Source organism: Oncorhynchus tshawytscha, linkage group LG04, assembly GCF_018296145.1.
Source record: "Oncorhynchus tshawytscha isolate Ot180627B linkage group LG04, Otsh_v2.0, whole genome shotgun sequence".
Lineage (NCBI taxonomy): Eukaryota > Metazoa > Chordata > Actinopteri > Salmoniformes > Salmonidae > Oncorhynchus > Oncorhynchus tshawytscha.
This window is the reverse complement of record NC_056432.1, coordinates 4,712,258-4,731,755: the sequence shown is the minus strand read 5'-3', so window position 1 is coordinate 4,731,755 and position 19,498 is coordinate 4,712,258. Positions and strand designations below refer to the sequence as shown.

General features: G+C 45.6%; 1 protein-coding gene across 1 annotated transcript in view; it reads left to right on the top strand.

The window, feature by feature from the left end:
* The window catches only part of LOC112246153 (epigen), a 17,398-nt gene extending 1,122 nt beyond the window's left edge, over nucleotides 1–16,276 (top strand). Inside the window, exons 2-5 of the mRNA XM_042320238.1 lie at nucleotides 4,446–4,589; nucleotides 4,987–5,116; nucleotides 6,355–6,513; nucleotides 15,662–16,276. Coding sequence (XP_042176172.1) covers nucleotides 4,446–4,589; nucleotides 4,987–5,116; nucleotides 6,355–6,513; nucleotides 15,662–15,719 — 491 coding nt within the window. The 3' untranslated portion in view covers nucleotides 15,720–16,276. The remainder of the gene's footprint in view (nucleotides 1–4,445; nucleotides 4,590–4,986; nucleotides 5,117–6,354; nucleotides 6,514–15,661) is intronic.
* Nucleotides 16,277–19,498: the final 3,222 nt, after the last annotated feature.

Genomic DNA, 19,498 nt, shown 5'->3' with positions numbered 1-19,498 from the left:
GTCAGCTGTTATGACATGGTTATGACCTGGTTATGACCTGGTTATGACATGGTTATGACCTGGTTATGACATGGTTATGACCTGGTTATGACCTGGTTATGACCAGTTAGGTCATGGTTATGACATGGTTATGACCTGGTTATGACCTGGTCATGACATGGTTATGACCTGGTTATGACCAGTTAGGTCATGTTATGGTCATGTTATGACATGGTTATAACCAGTTAGGTCATGGTTATGACATGGTTATGACCAGTTAGGTCATGGTTATGACATGGTTATGACATGGTTATGACCAGGTAGGTCATGGTTATGACATGGTTATGACATGGTTATGACATGGTTATGACCAGGTAGGTCATGGTTAGGTCATGGTTATGACCTGGTTATGACATGGTTATGACCTGGTTATGACCAGTTAGGTCATGGTTATGAAATGGTTATGACCAGTTAGGTCATAGTTATGACATGGCTATGACCAGTTAGGTCATGGTTATGACATGGTTATGACCAGGTAGGTCATGGTTATGACATGGTTATGACATGGTTATGACCAGGTAGGTCATGGTTATGACCTGGTTATGACCTGGTTATGACCAGTTAGGTCATGGTTATGACATGGTTATGACCAGGTAGGTCATGGTTATGACCTGGTTATGACCAGTTAGGTCATGGTTATGACATGGTTATGACCAGTTAGGTCATGGTTATGACATGGTTATGTCATGGTTATGACCTGGTTATGACATGGTTATGACATGGTTATGACCAGGTAGGTCATGGTTATGACATGGTTATGACATGGTTACGACATGGTTATGACCAGGTAGGTCATGGTTATGACCTGGTTATGACCAGTTAGGTCATGGTTATGACATGGTTATGTCATGGTTATGACCTGGTTATGATCTTGTCAAAAACATGTTACGACGCTCAAAAGTTGGAAAATGTTCTCAATTGTCATACTCGAGAAAAAGTAAAGATATCTTTTTCAATAGAAAATGTAAAAGTGAAAGTCACCCAGTAAAATACTACTTGAGTAAAAGTCTACAAGTATCTGGTTTTAAATGTACTTAAGTTACAATGGTGAAAAAAAGTACTAAAAGTAAATACTATACATCAAATTCTTTATATAAAGCAAACGGCACGATTTCCTTATTATTATTATTATTATTATTATTATTATTATTTATTTTTTAACATCCAGGGGCACACTCCAACACTTACAAACTAAGTATTTGTGTTTAGTGAGTCTGCTGCCAGATCAGAGGCAGTAGGGATGACCAGGGATGTTCTCTGTTTAGTGAGTCCTCCAGATCAGAGGCTAGTAGGGATGACCAGGGATGTTCTCTGTTTAGTGAGTCCTCCAGATCAGAGGCAGTAGGGATGACCAGGGATGTTCTCTGTTTAGTGAGTCTGCTGCCAGATGAGAGGCAGTAGGGATGACCAGGGATGTTCTCTGTTTAGTGAGTCTGCTGCCAGATCAGAGGCAGTAGGGATGACCAGGGATGTTCTCTGTTTAGTGAGTCCTCCAGATGAGAGGCAGTAGGGATGACCAGGGATGTTCTCTGTTTAGTGAGTCCTCCAGATGAGAGGCAGTAGGGATGACCAGGGATGTTCTCTGTTTAGTGAGTCCTCCAGATCAGAGGCAGTAGGGATGACCAGGGATGTTCTCTGTTTAGTGAGTCCTCCAGATCAGAGGCAGTAGGGATGACCAGGGATGTTCTCTGTTTAGTGAGTCCTCCAGATCAGAGGCAGTAGGGATGACCAGGGATGTTCTCTGTTTAGTGAGTCTGCTGCCAGATGAGAGGCAGTAGGGATGACCAGGGATGTTCTCTGTTTAGTGAGTCTGCTGCCAGATCAGAGGCAGTAGGGATGACCAGGGATGTTCTCTGTTTAGTGAGTCCTCCAGATCAGAGGCAGTAGGGATGACCAGGGATGTTCTCTGTTTAGTGAGTCCTCCAGATGAGAGGCAGTAGGGATGACCAGGGATGTTCTCTGTTTAGTGAGTCCTCCAGATCAGAGGCTAGTAGGGATGACCAGGGATGTTCTCTGTTTAGTGAGTCCTCCAGATCAGAGGCTAGTAGGGATGACCAGGGATGTTCTCTGTTGAGTGAGTCCTCCAGATCAGAGGCTAGTAGGGATGACCAGGGATGTTCTCTGTTTAGTGAGTCCTCCAGATCAGAGGCAGTAGGGATGACCAGGGATGTTCTCTGTTTAGTGAGTCCTCCAGATGAGAGGCAGTAGGGATGACCAGAGATGTTCTCTGTTTAGTGAGTCCTCCAGATCAAAGGCAGTAGGGATGACCAGGGATGTTCTCTGTTTAGTGAGTCCTCCAGATGAGAGGCAGTAGGGATGACCAGGAATGTTCTCTGTTTAGTGAGTCCTCCAGATCAGAGGCAGTAGGGATGACCAGGGATGTTCTCTGTTTAGTGAGTCCTCCAGATCAGAGGCAGTAGGGATGACCAGGGATGTTCTCTGTTTAGTGAGTCCTCCAGATGAGAGGCAGTAGGGATGACCAGGGATGTTCTCTGTTTAGTGAGTCCTCCAGATCAGAGGCAGTAGGGATGACCAGGGATGTTCTCTGTTTAGTGAGTCCTCCAGATCAGAGGCAGTAGGGATGACCAGGGATGTTCTCTGTTTAGTGAGTCCTCCAGATCAGAGGCAGTAGGGATGACCAGGGATGTTCTCTGTTTAGTGAGTCCTCCAGATCAGAGGCAGTAGGGATGACCAGGGATGTTCTCTGTTTAGTGAGTCCTCCAGATCAGAGGCAGTAGGGATGACCAGGGATGTTCTCTGTTTAGTGAGTCCTCCAGATCAGAGGCAGTAGGGATGACCAGGGATGTTCTCTTGACAGGTAAATTGAAATATACTATTTTCCTGTCCTGCTAAGCATTCAAAATGAGTACTTTTGGGTGAAAGGAAAAATGTATGGAGTAAAAAGTAAATAATTTTCTTTAGGAATGTAGTGAAGTAAAAGTAAAAGTTCTCAAAAAATATAAATATTAAAGTAAAGTACAAATATCTCCAAAAAGATATACTTAAGAGGTACTCTAAAGTATTTTTACTAAAGTATTTTATAGCGTTGATGACGCTGGGTGTCAAGTAATGTGTTTTACCTTTCCCCCCTTTTTCCATGAACACACTAAACTACTACTCCGCCAACAGACCATTCATTAGTGCTGGGCTAGATCAACAATGTTCATACCACGGTGATACTATGGTATTTTCATTCATAACATGGTATACATCTGAATCATGGACATGTATGATGGTTTTAGCCTTGAAGTATGATGTTACTACCATGTTACTACCATTGTACCTAAATAATACAATGGTATTGCCTGATTTATACCATGGTAGATGTGGATCATGGAAATACTCTTTTTGTGTTGTGTTTTTTAGTTTTTATTTTTTAAACAAATTTTTCCCCACGATTTCGTGGTATCCGTCCTGTCCCATTGCTGCAACTCCCGTATGGATTCGGGAGAGGCGAAAGGTTGAGAGCCACGCGTCCTCCGAAACACAACCCATCCAGCTCCTCCATTTTGAACAGCCTAGATTCCATTTTGAACAGCTCCTCCATTTTGAACAGCCCTTCCATTTTGAACAGCCCTTCCATTTTGAACAGCTCCTCCATTTTGAACAGCTCCTCCATTTTGAACAGCTCCTCCATTTTGAACAGCTCCTCCATTTTGAACCGCTCCTCCATTTTGAACAGCTCCTCCATTTTGAACAGCTCCTCCATTTTGAACAGCCCTTCCATTTTGAACAGCTCCTCCATTTTGAACAGCTCCTCCATTTTGAACAGCTCCTCCATTTTGAACAGCCCTTCCATTTTGAACAGCTCCTCCATTTTGAACAGCTCCTCCATTTTGAACACATCCTCCATTTTGAACAGCTCCTCCCTTTTGAACAGCTACTGTGCCAGGATAAACATATTCATTTAACATAGTCCCCTTTTTTGACTGTTTGTTCTGTGCTTTTCAATGTTATTTTCTTTTTTAAAAGCAACATTCCATCTAACCTAACCACTGATCTCGGGGTGGCAGGTAGCTTAGTGGTTAGAGTGTTGGGCCAGTAACTGAAAGGTTGCTGGATCAAATCCCTGAGCTGACAAGGTAAACATCTGTTGTTCTGTCCCTGAACAAGGCAGTTAACCTGTTCCCCGGTAGGCTGTCATTGTAAATAAGGATTTGTTCTTAATTGACTTGCCTAGTTAAAAATAACATGATTTAAAGCAACTTTTCATCTCACCTAGCAAGTGTCAAGCCTAATCACTAATCTGACAAGTGTATGGACAGGTGCTGGCTTTCACCGGGCAGATCAGGAAGTACCCTACTAAGAGTTCTGATAATTAGATACTTTAGAGCCATGTGTTGGTGTAGAAGGGTAGCAGTTAAAGGTAAAACCTTTCATTAATCTCCTTTCTTCCCGTCCCACAGACTCCACCACTCTGGTTGCAGTGCTGCTCCTCCTCCTCTCCACAGGGATACAGTCAGCAAAACATTCAGACAAACTTCAACCAACACAATGGACACTCAGCCCGGACCTTGCAGAACCCAAAATCTCCACGCTGCCTGTAAATGGTGATTTATAGGATAGAAACAGCTATTGTGTGTCTTAATGCTCCAAACGGCATGGGGAAGAAGGTTTAGTGTGAGTTTAAAGGTTGGGGGAACAGGTGCTTCTTGGGAGAAAAAAAACAGGTATTCTAATCCTGAACAAACTGGAAGGACCGCATCTAGTTTTTTTCTTCTTGAAAAGTACTACAGAGTTTTACCCATCACAACAAACGAGAGCCTTCCAGTATGTTCAGGATTCAGATACCTGTTTCACTTGCTCCTGGCTACGCCCCACACCCCACCTTGGATAGACTGAATGGAAGGGTTAAGGGCTTTAGATTAAAGCTGCTACATGACCAATTTGTGTTGTCGTTATTCTTTAATAAAGATCTGATTGATTAATTGATTGATTGATTTGCAGGTAGTGATATGGAGGATATGGAGGAACCTCGTGTTCTGAGGATGTCAAGATCCTGTAAAGATGAGGATTCTGACTACTGCCTGAACGGACAGTGCATGTACCCCCCTGACAGCGATACCCCTGCCTGCATGTAAGACCACACACACACACACACCAGTGGAGGCTCATCAGAGGAGGAAAGGGAGGACCATCCTCCTCATACAAATAAAAATAACATTTTAAAAGTGACCATTTTCAGATAAAACTATACATCACATACAGTTGATGTGTCGTGCATTGAAGTCCATCAGAGAAAAGGGAAAAGGTGAGAGGAGGAGAGTGCATAGATGCGAGAAGGAATACAACGTGGCTGCTATGAAAGTGAACTGTGTTTGCGCGTGTGATCAGAGGTGTTTTCATTCCACCGATTCTGTTGAAAAACTTTTCTTAAACATACCTGAATTTGTCCAATTGAAACTCTTGTTTGACTAATGGTCTGCTTGATGCAGGCAAGAGTGTACAAGGTGCTTCTACGTTGTAAACTTTCATTCGTAAGCTAGGTTGTAGCATGATGGGTAATAGGTAAAAATGTGAGCCTCGCTGTTACATTAAACTGGGTAAATGGAATATGAATGACAGTCATCCAATAGAATAGATATATATATATAATACAATAGAAATAAGGCCATTGATATTTAAACAAAAAAATAATCCTCCCTCATCTTAAAACGTCCCGACCGCCACTGACGGAGGTAGATACTAGTTACTGGAGGTAGATACTAGTTACTGGAGGTAGATACTAGTTACTGGAGGTAGATACTAGTTACTGGAAGTAGATACTAGTTACTGGAGGTAGATACTAGTTACTGGAGGTCTATACTAGTTACTGGAGGTCGATACTAGTTACTGGAGATATATACTAGTTACTGGAGGTAGATACTAGTTACTGGAGGTAGATACTAGTTACTGGAGGTAGATACTAGTTACTGGAGGTAGATACTAGTTACTGGAGGTAGATACTAGTTACTGGAGGTATATACTAGTTACTGGAGGTAGATACTAGTTACTGGAGGTAGATACTAGTTACTGGAGGTATATACTAGTTACTGGAGGTATATACTAGTTACTGGAGGTAGATACTAGCTACTGGAGGTAGATACTAGTTACTGGAGGTAGATATTATGTTACTGGAGGTATATACTACCTACTGGAGGTCGATACTAGTTACTGTAGAGTAGCACCATAAACCAGAAACAACCTTGGTTCACACACACACACACACACACACACACACACACACACACACACACACACACACACACACACACACACACACAGTTAATTCAAACTAATTGAGCTCGTCAACTCTCTCTCACTCTCTCTGTGTAGGTGTGATGCTTCCTATAGCGGCGCTCGCTGTGGTCTGTTGGTCCACCAGGCGACGCTGTGCAAGTTAGCCACAACAGAGGAGGTGATTGCCATCTGCGTGGGCGTGGCCATGTTAGTGTGCTGCCTTGCTGTCGGTCTATACTGCTGCATCAAGAGAAGGTAAGCAACTCACAGTAAAAAAACACACGTGGAGCAATACAGTGTCATACAGGTTACGCATAGCAGACGCGTCATGCCCGTAGGGGGCACTAACTCACGTAAGGACTCGCAGAAGGTATGTTTGTAAATTAATTTTGATCAAGCAACTGTAGAGTATCCTATCGATTCCTTCTTGATGAATATGTTGTTTTCGTATTCGTCTGTAATTAATAGCCCCCTTATTCATTTCATGAAGTTGGGTTTAGCTGGCCGGCTAGACAGGTTCCCAATCTACCAACCTCATAACTAGATACCAAGCTATTTCAGGCTATCAATCATCAAGTTAGAGTAGTTTATCTAACTATCTTACATGGCATGCCTGCTGGCAAGGTTTCTACACTTATATGATACCATATTGTGACAATTGTATTGAACTCCTAAGGCATAAAAGTTATAAATAAATCAATGTGCATCATTAATTAAAATGACAACTGAACGGGTGAAGAGGTACGAATAGATAACCTTATGAGAATTAGGCATCATGTCTGTTGATCTGTCTGATGTAGAATTAGGTATCATGTCTGGTGATGAGAGAGAGAGAGAGAGAGAGAGAGAGAGAGAGAGAGAGAGAGAGAGAGAGAGAGAGAGAGAGAGAGAGAGAGAGAGAGAGAGAGAGAGAGAGAGAGAGAGAGAGAGAGAGAGAGAGAGAGAGAGAGAGAGAGAGAGAGAGAGAGAGAGAGAGAGAGAGAGAGAGAGAGAGAGAGAGAGAGAGAGAGAGAGAGAGAGAGAGAGAGAGAGAGAGAGAGAGAGAGAGAGAGAGAGAGAGAGAGAGAGAGAGAGAGAGAGAGAGAGAGAGAGAGAGAGAGAGAGAGAGAGAGAGAGAGAGGATTCATGAACCGTGACAATAACCCCCCAGGCGAATTTACCTGTCAATTGAAATCATCGATAAGGGAGTGATCCAGAATGTCCCTAGCAGGTACCCAACTTCTCTCCTCCGGGCCGTAACCCTCCCAGTCCACCAGGTACTGGAATCCGCGTCCCCTCCTTCTAGAGTCCAAAATACGATTGACAGAAAAGGTGGGTTCCCCATCAACAAGTCGTGGCGGCGGGGGAACCGGGACCGGCGGGTTAATACGTGCCTGAAACACAGGTTTTATTTTAGACACATGAAAGGTAGGATGAATTCTCCTATACGCCGGAGGAAGCTTGAGCCGGACCGCCACCGGACTAATGATCCTGGTGACTTTGAACGGGCCGATAAATTTAGGGGCAAGCTTGTTCGAAACGGATCGGAGTGGAATGTTCTTAGTAGAAAGCCACACTCTTTGGCCAACGACGTATACCGGAGGCTTCGACCGGTGGCGATCGGCCTTAGCCTTGGTGCGCGCCCCCACCCGGAGAAGAGTCTCACGGGCTCTGCTCCATGCGTGACGGCACCTCTGGATGAAAGCGTGAGCGGAGGGAACAGTGACCTCGGACTCCGTACTGGGAAAGATAGGTGGCTGGTAACCTAAACTACACTCAAACGGAGAGAGACCCGTGTCTGCCACTGGCAACGAATTGTGAGCGTACTCAACCATAGAGAGTTGTTGACTCCAGGAAGAGGGATTCTTAGAAACCAAACATCGCAACACTCTCTCCAAATCTTGGTTGGCCCTCTCCGTTTGACCGTTGCTCTGGGGATGAAACCCTGAAGACAGGCTGACACTCGCTCCCAGTAACCTACAAAACTCTTGCCAAAACTTGGACACAAATTGGGGCCCCCTGTCAGAAACTACGTCCATCGGCAGGCCATGTAAGCGAAAGACGTGATCCACGACAGTTACCGCTGTCTCCTTGGCAGATGGTAATTTAGGCAAGGGAATAAAATGAGCCACCTTCGAGAACCGGTCCACCACGGTCAAAACAACCGTCTTGCCCTGGGAGGGCGGGAGGCGGTAACAAAATCTAGCGCGATGTGGGACCAGGGTCTCGAAGGGACCGACAGCGGTTGGAGTAACCCATCTGGGGGTCGATTAGAAGTCTTCCCAGTGGCACAAACCGAGCAAGCCAAGACAAAACTGTGAATGTCACGAGCCATCAGTGGCCACCAAAAGCGTTGCTTAACCAAAAAGCTAGTGCGGCTGACTCCTGGATGACACGCTACGTTGGAGCAATGCCCCCACCGAATAACATCGGACCGACACCCCTCCGGCACAAACAACCGATTAGGCGGGCAACCGGGCGGAGGCGTTACCCCTTCTAAGGCCGTTTTGACCCTCGATTCAACCTCCCATGTGAGTGTGGAGACCACTAGTGTCCCGGGTAGGATGCACTCGGGAAGAAGAACACTCAGGAGAAGAAGAAAAAATCAGTATGTCATCCAGGTAAACATATATGAACTGATCAATCATATCTCTCAGCACGTCATTGACGAGTGCCTGGAAAACCGCTGGGGAGTTGGATAGCCCAAAAGGCATGACCAAATATTCGAAGTGCCCTCTGGGGGTGTTAAACGCGGTCTTCCATTCGTCCCCCACCAAATGATATGCATTCCGTAAATCCAACTTAGTGAACACGGATGCTCCCTGTAACCTTTCAAAGGCTGAGGACATCAACGGTAAGGGATAGGTATTCTTCACTGTGATGTTATTCAACCCACGGTAATCAATGCAAGGACGCAGAGAACCGTCCTTCTTCCCCACAAAGAAGAACCCCACCCCCGCTGGAGAAGAGGAAGGACGAATGAATCCAGATGCCAGAGAATCAGAGATGTATCTCTCCATAGCCTCCCTCTCAGGAACAGAGAGTGAATATAACTTGCCTTTAGGCGGAGACTCACCTGGCAATAATTCTATTGCACAGTCATAGGGACGATGCGGAGGAAGAGAAGCAGCACGGGACTTACTGAACACCTCCTTCAGGTCGAGGTATTCAACGGGCACGTTAGACAAATCCACTGCCTCCTCTAGAAACACAGAATCAGACACAGACGAACAAGCAGACACCAAACAGGACTCAAGGCACTTGTTACTCCACATGGATATAGAGTTATGACCCCAGTCAACTCTGGGGTTGTGTTAGGTGAGCCAAGGGTGGCCGAGAACTAATGGTGCAAGGGGTGAGTCCATGAGTAGAAATGATAGTGTCTCAGTGTGATTGCCAGAAGTGATGAGTGTGATAGGTTCAGTGGTGTGAGAAATGTTGGGGAGTTCTTGACCATTGAGAGCGTTGACGGATATCTTGTGCGAGAGTGAGGTGATAGGAATCTGGAGTTTGTGAGCGAGCTTGAAGTCCATGAAATTACCCTCTGCTCCTGAGTCCAGTAAGGCTTGGGTGTCGTGCGTGTGGGTGGCCCATCTTAGTCTTACCGGGAGGAGAGTAGATGATGAGGTCTTCTCTGTGGTGACACCACCCGATAGTAGCCTCATGCTTACTACCGGGCCTGATCTTTTACCGGGCAGGAGTGGATAAAGTGGCCCGCTCTACCACAGTAGAGACAGAGTCCTTGGGATCTCCGCCTCTCCCTCTCTTCCCGGGAGGCGAGCTCTCCCCAGCTGCATGGGTTCGTGAGCGGAGGCTGAACTGGCCGTGTTCCCGCCGCTGGCATGCCAGCCCTCCGTGTCGTTATACGGTCTGTTAGGGCATGCTCGGCGGCCAATACGACTCAGACGAGCGTCGACCCTCAAGGCTAGTTCCACTAGTCCATTTAAATTCCTGGGAAGGTCCAGAACATAAATCTCCTTCTGGATCCGGTCCTCCAGCCCATGCAGGAACATGTCCCACTGCGCCTCCTCGTTCCACTGACACTCTGCGGCCAGAGTGCGGAATTGGATGGAGTATTCCGATACTGAACGGTCTCCTTGGCGAAGGTCAGCGAGTAGTCTGGCCGCCTCCCTACCCGCCACGGCCCGATCGAAGACCCTTCTCATCTCCTCGGAGAGTGTCTGGAAAGAGGTGCAGCATGGGTCCTGGTTCGCCCACACCGCCGTTCCCCAAAGAGCCGCTTTGCCTGATAGCAGTGTGAGTACGAATGCTACCTTAGACTGTTCACGGTTGAAGGTCCGTGGCTGCAACGAGAATTGCATGGAACATCTCGTAAGAAAAGCTCTGCAATAGTCAGGATCACCTGAATAACCCTCTGGTGTCGGTAGCCGTGGCTCTAGCTGGGAATCCGGCTCTGGCGGGGCGGGTTGAAATGCCGGTGTAGGTGGCGCATCGAGACCCCTCGGATGTTGTAATTGTTGGGTCAGCTGGGATACCTGCGTCGCAAGGGCTTGTACTGCCCGACCTGTGCTGGAGATGTTCTCCTCTTGTTGATCCATTCTCGTGATACTGCGGGAAATGAATTCGGTCAGACTCGTTGAACTCGCTGCATCCATGGTCGGGTCAGATCGTTCTGTGACAATACAGAGGCGGATGCAAGATGCAAGCAACGAAGCCAAGATGCAAGCAAGGAAGTCCAGTACCCAGTTGCACAGGGCGGGGTCGAGACCCAGGGTCTCGAGCTTGATGACGAGCTTGGAGGGTACTATGGTGTTGAATGCCGAGCTGTAGTCGATGAACAGCATTCTCACATAGGTATTCCTCTTGTCCAGATGGGTTAGGGCAGTGTGCAGTGTGGTTGAGATTGCATCGTCTGTGGACCTATTTGGGCGGTAAGCAAATTGGAGTGGGTCAAGGGTGTCAGGTAGGGTGGAGGTGATGTGGTCCTTGACTAGTCTCTCAAAGCACTTCATGATGACGGATGTGAGTGCTACGGGGCGGTAGTCGTTTAGCTCAGTTACCTTAGCTTTCTTGGGAACAGGAACAATGGTGGCCCTCTTGAAGCATGTGGGAACAGCAGACTGGTATAGGGATTGATTGAATATGTCCGTAAACACACCGGCCAGCTGGTCTGCGCATGCTCTGAGGCGCGGCTGGGGATGCCGTCTGGGCCTGCAGCCTTGCGAGGGTTAACACGTTTAAATGTCTTACTCACTTCGGCTGCAGTGAAGGAGAGACCGCATGTTTCCGTTGCAGGCCGTGTCAGTGGCACTGTATTGTCCTCAAAGCAGGCAAAAAGTTATTTAGTCTGCCTGGGAGCAAGACATCCTGGTCCGTGACTGGGCTGGGTTTCTTCCTGTAGTCCGTGATTGACTGTAGACCCTGCCACATGCCTCTTGTGTCTGAGCCGTTGAATTGAGATTCTACTTTGTCTCTGTACTGGCGCTTAGCTTGTTTGATAGCCTTGCGGAGGGAATAGCTGCACTGTTTGTATTCAGTCATGTTACCAGACACCTTGCCCTGATTAAAAGCAGTGGTTCGTGCCTTCAGTTTCACACGAATGCTGCCATCAATCCACGGTTTCTGGTTAGGGAATGTTTTAATCGTTGCTATGGGAACGACATCTTCAACGCACGTTCTAATGAACTCGCACACCGTATCAGCGTATTCGTCAATGTTGTTGTCTGACGCAATACGAAACATCTCCCAGTCCACGTGATGGAAGCAGTCTTGGAGTCAGCTTGGTCGGACCAGCGTTGGACAGACCTCAGCGTGGGAGCTTCTTGTTTTAGTTTCTGTCTGTAGGCAGGGATCAACAAAATGGAGTCGTGGTCAGCTTTTCCGAAAGGGGGGCGGGGCAGGGCCTTATATGCGTCGCGGAAGTTAGAGTAACAATGATCCAGGGTCTTTCCACCCCTGGTTGCGCAATCGATATGCTGATAAAATTTAGGGAGTCTTGTTTTCAGATTAGCCTTGTTAAAATCCCCAGCTACAATGAATGCAGCCTCCGGATAAATCGTTTCCAGTTTGCAGAGAGTTAAATAAAATTCGTTCAGAGCCATCGATGTGTCTGCTTGGGGGGGGATATATACGGCTGTGATTATAATCGAAGAGAATTCTCTTGGTAGATAATGCGGTCTACATTTGATTGTGAGGAATTCTAAATCAGGTGAACAGAAGGATTTGAGTTCCTGTATGTTTCCTTCATCACACCTGATGTAGAATTAGGTATCATGTCTGTTGATCTATCTGATGTAGAATTAGGTATCATGTCTGGTGATCTGTCTGTCGTAGAATTAGGTATCATGTCTGGTGATCTGTCTGATGTAGAATTAGGTATCATGTCTGTTGATCTGTCTGATGTAGAATTAGGTATCATGTCTGGTGATCTGTCTGATGTAGAATTAGACATCATGTCTGGTGATCTGTCTGATGTAGAATTAGGTATCATGTCTGGTGATCTGTCTGATGTAGAATTAGGTATCATGTCTGGTGATCTGTCTGATGTAGAATTAGGTATCATGCCTGGTGATCTGTCTGACTCTTTTCCCACTTAAGTCTTGACTCATCACATACGCTGCTGCTGCTGTTTATCTCTTCTGTTGCCTAGACACTTTATCCCCTACCTATAGCTCTACATATCTTCCTCAATTACCTCGTAACCCCTTCACATCGACTCTGTACTTCACATCAACCCCCTACGGTCAATGTGACTCTGTACATCACATCAACCCCCTACAGTCGATCAACCCCTACGGTCAATGTGACTCAATAGATCACATCAACCCCCTACGGTCAATGTGACTCTGTACATCACGTCAACCCCCTACAGTCGATCAACCCCCTACGGTCAATGTGACTCAATAGATCACGTCAACCCCCTACGGTCAATATGACTCTATACATCACGTCAACCCCCTACGGTCAATATGACTCAATACATCACGTCAACCCCCTACGGTCGATCAACCCCCTACGGTCAATATGACTCTATACATCACATCAACCCCATATGGTCAATATGACTCTCTACATCACATCAACCCCCTACGGTCAATATGACTCTGTACATCACATCAACCCCCTACGGTCGATCAATCCCCTACGGTCAATGTGACTCTGTACATCACATCAACCCCCTACGGTCAATATGACTCTATACATCACGTCAACCCCCTACGGTCGATCAACCCCCTACGGTCAATATGACTCTATACATCACATCAACCCCCTACGGTCAATATGACTCTATACATCACGTCAACCCCCTACGGTCGATCAACCCCTACGGTCAATATGACTCTATACATCACATCAACCCCTACGGTCAATATGACTCTATACATCACATCAACCCCCTACGGTCAATATGACTCTGTACATCACATCAACCCCTACGGTAGATCAACCCCCTACGGTCAATATGACTCTGTACATCACATCAACCCCCTACGGTAGATCAACCCCCTACGGTCAATATGACTCTGTACATCACATCAACCCCTACGGTCGATCAACCCCCTATGGTCAATGTGACTCTGTACATCACGTCAACCCCCTACGGTCGATCAACCCCTACGGTCAATATGACTCTATACATCACATCAACCCCCTACGGTCGATCAACCCCTACGGTCAATATGACTCTATACATCACATCAACCCCCTACGGTCAATATGACTCTATACATCACATCAACCCCCTACGGTCAATATGACTCTGTACATCACATCAACCCCTACGGTCAATATGACTCTATACATCACATCAACCCCTACGGTCGATCAACCCCTACGGTCAATGTGACTCTGTACTTCACATCAACCCCCTACGGTCAATGTGACTCTGTACATCACATCAACCCCATATGGTCAATATGACTCTCTACATCACATCAACCCCCTACGGTCAATATGACTCTGTACATCACATCAACCCCATATGGTCAATATGACTCTATACATCACGTCAACCCCCTACGGTCAATATGACTCAATACATCACGTCAACCCCCTACAGTCGATCAACCCCCTACGGTCAATGTGACTCAATAGATCACGTCAACCCCCTACGGTCAATATGACTCTATACATCACATCAACCCCTACGGTCAATATGACTCTGTACATCACATCAACCCCCTACGGTTGATCAACCCCCTACGGTCAATGTGACTCTGTACATCACATCAACCCCTACGGTCAATATGACTCTATACATCACATCAAAACCCTACGGTCGATCAACCCCCTACGGTCAATATGACTCTATACATCACATCAACCCCCTACGGTCGATCAACCCCCTACGGTCAATATGACTCTATACATCACATCAACCCCCTACGGTCAATATGACTCTATACATCACATCAACCCCCTACGGTCAATATGACTCTGTACATCACATCAACCCCCTACGGTCAATATGACTCTATACATCACATCAACCCCCTACGGTCAATATGACTCTATACATCACATCAACCCCCTACGGTCAATGTGACTCTATACATCACATCAACCCCCTATGGTCGATCAACCCCCTACGGTCGATCAACCCCCTACGGTCAATATGACTCTATACATCACATCAACCCCCTACGGTCAATATGACTCTATACATCACATCAACCCCCTACGGTCAATATGACTCTGTACATCACATCAACCCCCTACGGACCACCTCCCATCCATCCTCATGTACTTCTGGCACCTCATAATAATAATGATAATAATAATAGGTGCATGACACCCCTGACATACAGAACATAGAAGTATAATGAATAGAGCAGACATAATTCCTTCCTTTAATCAGAGAGGCATGTCTCTTCTAGACAATATATGAGGACATAAAGTGGGGCAAAAAAGTATTTAGTCAGCCACCAATTGTGCAAGTTCTCCCACTTAAAAAGATGAGAGAGGCCTGTAATTTTCATCATAGGTACACTTCAACTATGACAGACAAATTGAAAAAAAAATCCAGAAAATCACATTGTAGGATTTTTAACAAATTTATTTGCAAATTATGGTGGAAAATAAGTATTTGGTCAATAACAAAAGTTTATCTCAATACTTTGTTTTTACCCTTTGTTGGCAATGACAGAGGTCAAACGTTTTCTGTAAGTCTCCACAAGGTTTTCACACACTGTTGATGGTATTTTGGCCCATTCCTCCATGCAGATCTCCTCTAGAGCAGGGATGTTTTGGGTGTTGACTTTCAACTCCCTCCAAAGATTTTCTATGGGGTTGAGATCTGGAGACTGGCTAGGCCACTCCAGGACCTTGAAATGCTTCATACGAAGCCACTCCTTTGTTGCCCGGACGGTGTGGTTGGGATCATGATGTAATACTGGAATTTCTATCGTTTGTCTCACTTTAAATTTTCTGTCTCGACCTCCCTTTTCTCTCTCTCTCATTCTAGGTGTGAAAAACAGCCCCTTCTCTACAAGACCTACGGTGGCTCGGAGAACTCAGTTTGAGCCCCGTCTTCATCATCTCCACCACCACCATCCTCATCATCATCATCTTCATCAGCTTCATAATTACCATCATCGTCATCACCACCACCAACCTTGTCTTGTTTTGCTGTCCCAACAATTCCATAACCGTATATTGACCACAATGTCTTCCCATATCATATCAAATTGAGGCTATTTATTGAAACATCTAAAATTATATCTCAAATATCTCAAATTAAAGTTATAATTTTGTTTTTTTTAGGTGTACATGTATTTAATGTGTTTATTTTTGTTGTGTTTAACAAATGTCTTTCAAATCCGATCACTATTGTCTGAAGATTGATTTTCACAAAGGAGTCAACATCACTATCACACGGGCAGGTCTACACGTTATCACATTTAACCACCAGGTATCAGAATTACAACCGATTTTGAAAATATTCCTAAAACAGCAGGCACACTATCAGTCAGCCAGGTCAGGATGGTACAACATGGCACCATATTCCCTATATAAGAACTCTACAGCCCCGTTTATACCTGGTGCTAACATGGCACCATATTCCCTATATAAGAACTCTACAGCCCCGTTTATACCTGGTGCTAACATGGCACCATATTCCCTATGTAAGAACTCTACAGCCCCGTTTATACCTGGTGCTAACATGGCACCATATTCCCTATATAAGAACTCTACAGCCCCGTTTATACCTGGTGCTAACATGGCACCATATTCCCTATATAAGAACTCTACAGCCCCGTTTATACCTGGTGCTAACATGGCACCATATTCCCTATATAAGAACTCTACAGCCCCGTTTATACCTGGTGCTAACATGCGCCTGTTGTCTCTCGAAAAATATGCAAACATGTTTTTTTCTTTCTTCACATGTCCCCTTGTACCGTAAAAATATTTGCCCCCCCACACCCACCTCATAGAATTTACGACGACAAAATAACAATAACGACCCTCTGTTTATAAACGGGGATATTGACGTTGCAACGCAGGGCTATGAGCCAGAGGGTTGAGGGTTTTGAGAATCTGATTTTTCAACATTCTGATGCCATATTTATAATATAAAATATATGCCACTGATTTTCCACCAACAGGTTTCTGTGCCAACGCACCACACAACCAGTAAAGAAAGCCTACCGGCTTTGTGCGCTTCAATATCCAAGTCGATTGTGGTGTTGAAAACGAAAACGGTGTAAATCTTGACAAACAGAAAATACATCCCTTCCTACCTTGTAGGTTTACCCAGGATCAGAGGCTTGACAATCTACCTTGTAGGTTTACCCAGGATCAGAGGCTTGACAATCTACCTTGTTGGTTTACCCAGGATCAGAGGCTTGACAATCTACCTTGTAGGTTTACCCAGGATCAGAGGCTTGACAATCTACCTTGTTGGTTTACCCAGGATCAGAGGCTTGACAATCTACCTTGTAGGTTTACCCAGGATCAGAGGCTTGACAATCTACCTTGTTGGTTTACCCAGGATCAGAGGCTTGACAATCTACCTTGTAGGTTTACCCAGGATCAGAGGCTTGACAATCTACCTTGTAGGTTTACCCAGGATCAGAGGCTTGACAATCTACCTTGTAGGTTTACCCAGGATCAGAGGCTTGACAATCTACCTTGTAGGTTTACCCAGGATCAGAGGCTTGACAATCTACCTTGTAGGTTTACCCAGGATCAGAGGCTTGACAATCTACCTTGTAGGTTTACCCAGGATCAGAGGCTTGACAATCTACCTTGTAGGTTTACCCAGGATCAGAGGCTTGACAATCTACCTTGTTGGTTTACCCAGGATCAGAGGCTTGACAATCTTCCTTGTTGGTTTACCCAGGATCAGAGGCTTGACAATCTACCTTGTTGGTTTACCCAGGATCAGAGGCTTGACAATCTACCTTGTTGGTTTACCCAGGATCAGAGGCTTGACAATCTACCTTGTTGGTTTACCCAGGATCAGAGGCTTGACAATCTACCTTGTAGGTTTACCCAGGATCAGAGGCTTGACAATCTACCTTGTAGGTTTACCCAGGATAAGAGGCTTGACAATCTACCTTGTAGGTTTACCCAGGATCAGAGGCTTGACAATCTACCTTGTTGGTTTACCCAGGATCAGAGGCTTGACAATCTACCTTGTAGGTTTACCCAGGATCAGAGGCTTGACAATCTACCTTGTTGGTTTACCCAGGATCAGAGGCTTGACAATCTACCTTGTTGGTTTACCCAGGATCAGAGGCTTGACAATCTACCTTGTAGGTTTACCCAGGATCAGAGGCTTGACAATCTACCTTGTAGGTTTACCCAGGATCAGAGGCTTGACAATCTACCTTGTAGGTTTACCCAGGATCAGAGGCTTGACAATCTACCTTGTAGGTTTACCCAGGATCAGAGGCTTGACAATCTACCTTGTTGGTTTACCCAGGATCAGAGGCTTGACAATCTACCTTGTTGGTTTACCCAGGATCAGAGGCTTGACAATCTACCTTGTTGGTTTACCCAGGATCAGAGGCTTGACAATCTACCTTGTTGGTTTACCCAGGATTTGACAATCTACCAGTTTACCCAGGATCAGAGGCTTGACAATCTACCTTGTAGGTTTACCCAGGATCAGAGGCTTGACAATCTACCTTGTTGGTTTACCCAGGATCAGAGGCTTGACAATCTACCTTGTTGGTTTACCCAGGATCAGAGGCTTGACAATCTACCTTGTTGGTTTACCCAGGATCAGAGGCTTGACAATCTACCTTGTTGGTTTACCCAGGATCAGAGGCTTGACAATCTACCTTGTTGGTTTACCCAGGATCAGAGGCTTGACAATCTACCTTGTAGGTTTACCCAGGATCAGAGGCTTGACAATCTACCTTGTAGGTTTACCCAGGATCAGAGGCTTGACAATCTACCTTGTAGGTTTACCCAGGATCAGAGGATTGACAATCTACCTTGTAGGTTTACCCAGGATCAGAGGCTTGACAATCTACCTTGTAGGTTTACCCAGGATCAGAGGCTTGACAATCTACCTTGTAGGTTTACCCAGGATCAGAGGCTTGACAATCTACCTTGTAGGTTTACCCAGGATCAGAGGCTTGACAATCTACCTTGTAGGTCTACCCAGGATCAGAGGCTTGACAATCTACCTTGTAGGTTTACCCAGGATCAGAGGCTTGACAATCTACCTTGTAGGTTTACCCAGGATCAGAGGCTTGACAATCTACCTTGTTGGTTTACCCAGGATCAGAGGCTTGAGGATCTACCTTGTTGGTTTACCCAGGATCAGAGGCTTGACAATCTTCCTTGTTGGTTTACCCAGGATCAGAGGCTTGACAATCTACCTTGTTGGTTTACCCAGGATCAGAGGCTTGACAATCTACCTTGTTGGTTTACCCAGGATCAGAGGCTTGACAATCTACCTTGTAGGTTTACCCAGGATCAGAGGCTTGACAATCTACCTTGTAGGTTTACCCAGGATCAGAGGCTTGACAATCTACCTTGTAGGTTTACCCAGGATCAGAGGCTTGACAATCTACCTTGTAGGTTTACCCAGGATCAGAGGCTTGACAATCTACCTTGTTGGTTTACCCAGGATCAGAGGCTTGACAATCTACAGTCATGGGTTGTTTTAAGGTGGAGATGTGGTTCTACTGTTGCAGTCATGGGTTGTTTTAAGGTGGAGATATGGTTCTACTGTTGCAGTCATGGGTTGTTTTAAGGTGGAGATATGGTTCTACTGTTGCGGTTCTATGTGCAGTGTTCTTGGTTGGTCATCAATCGACAAGATAATTAAAGAAAAAAAAAA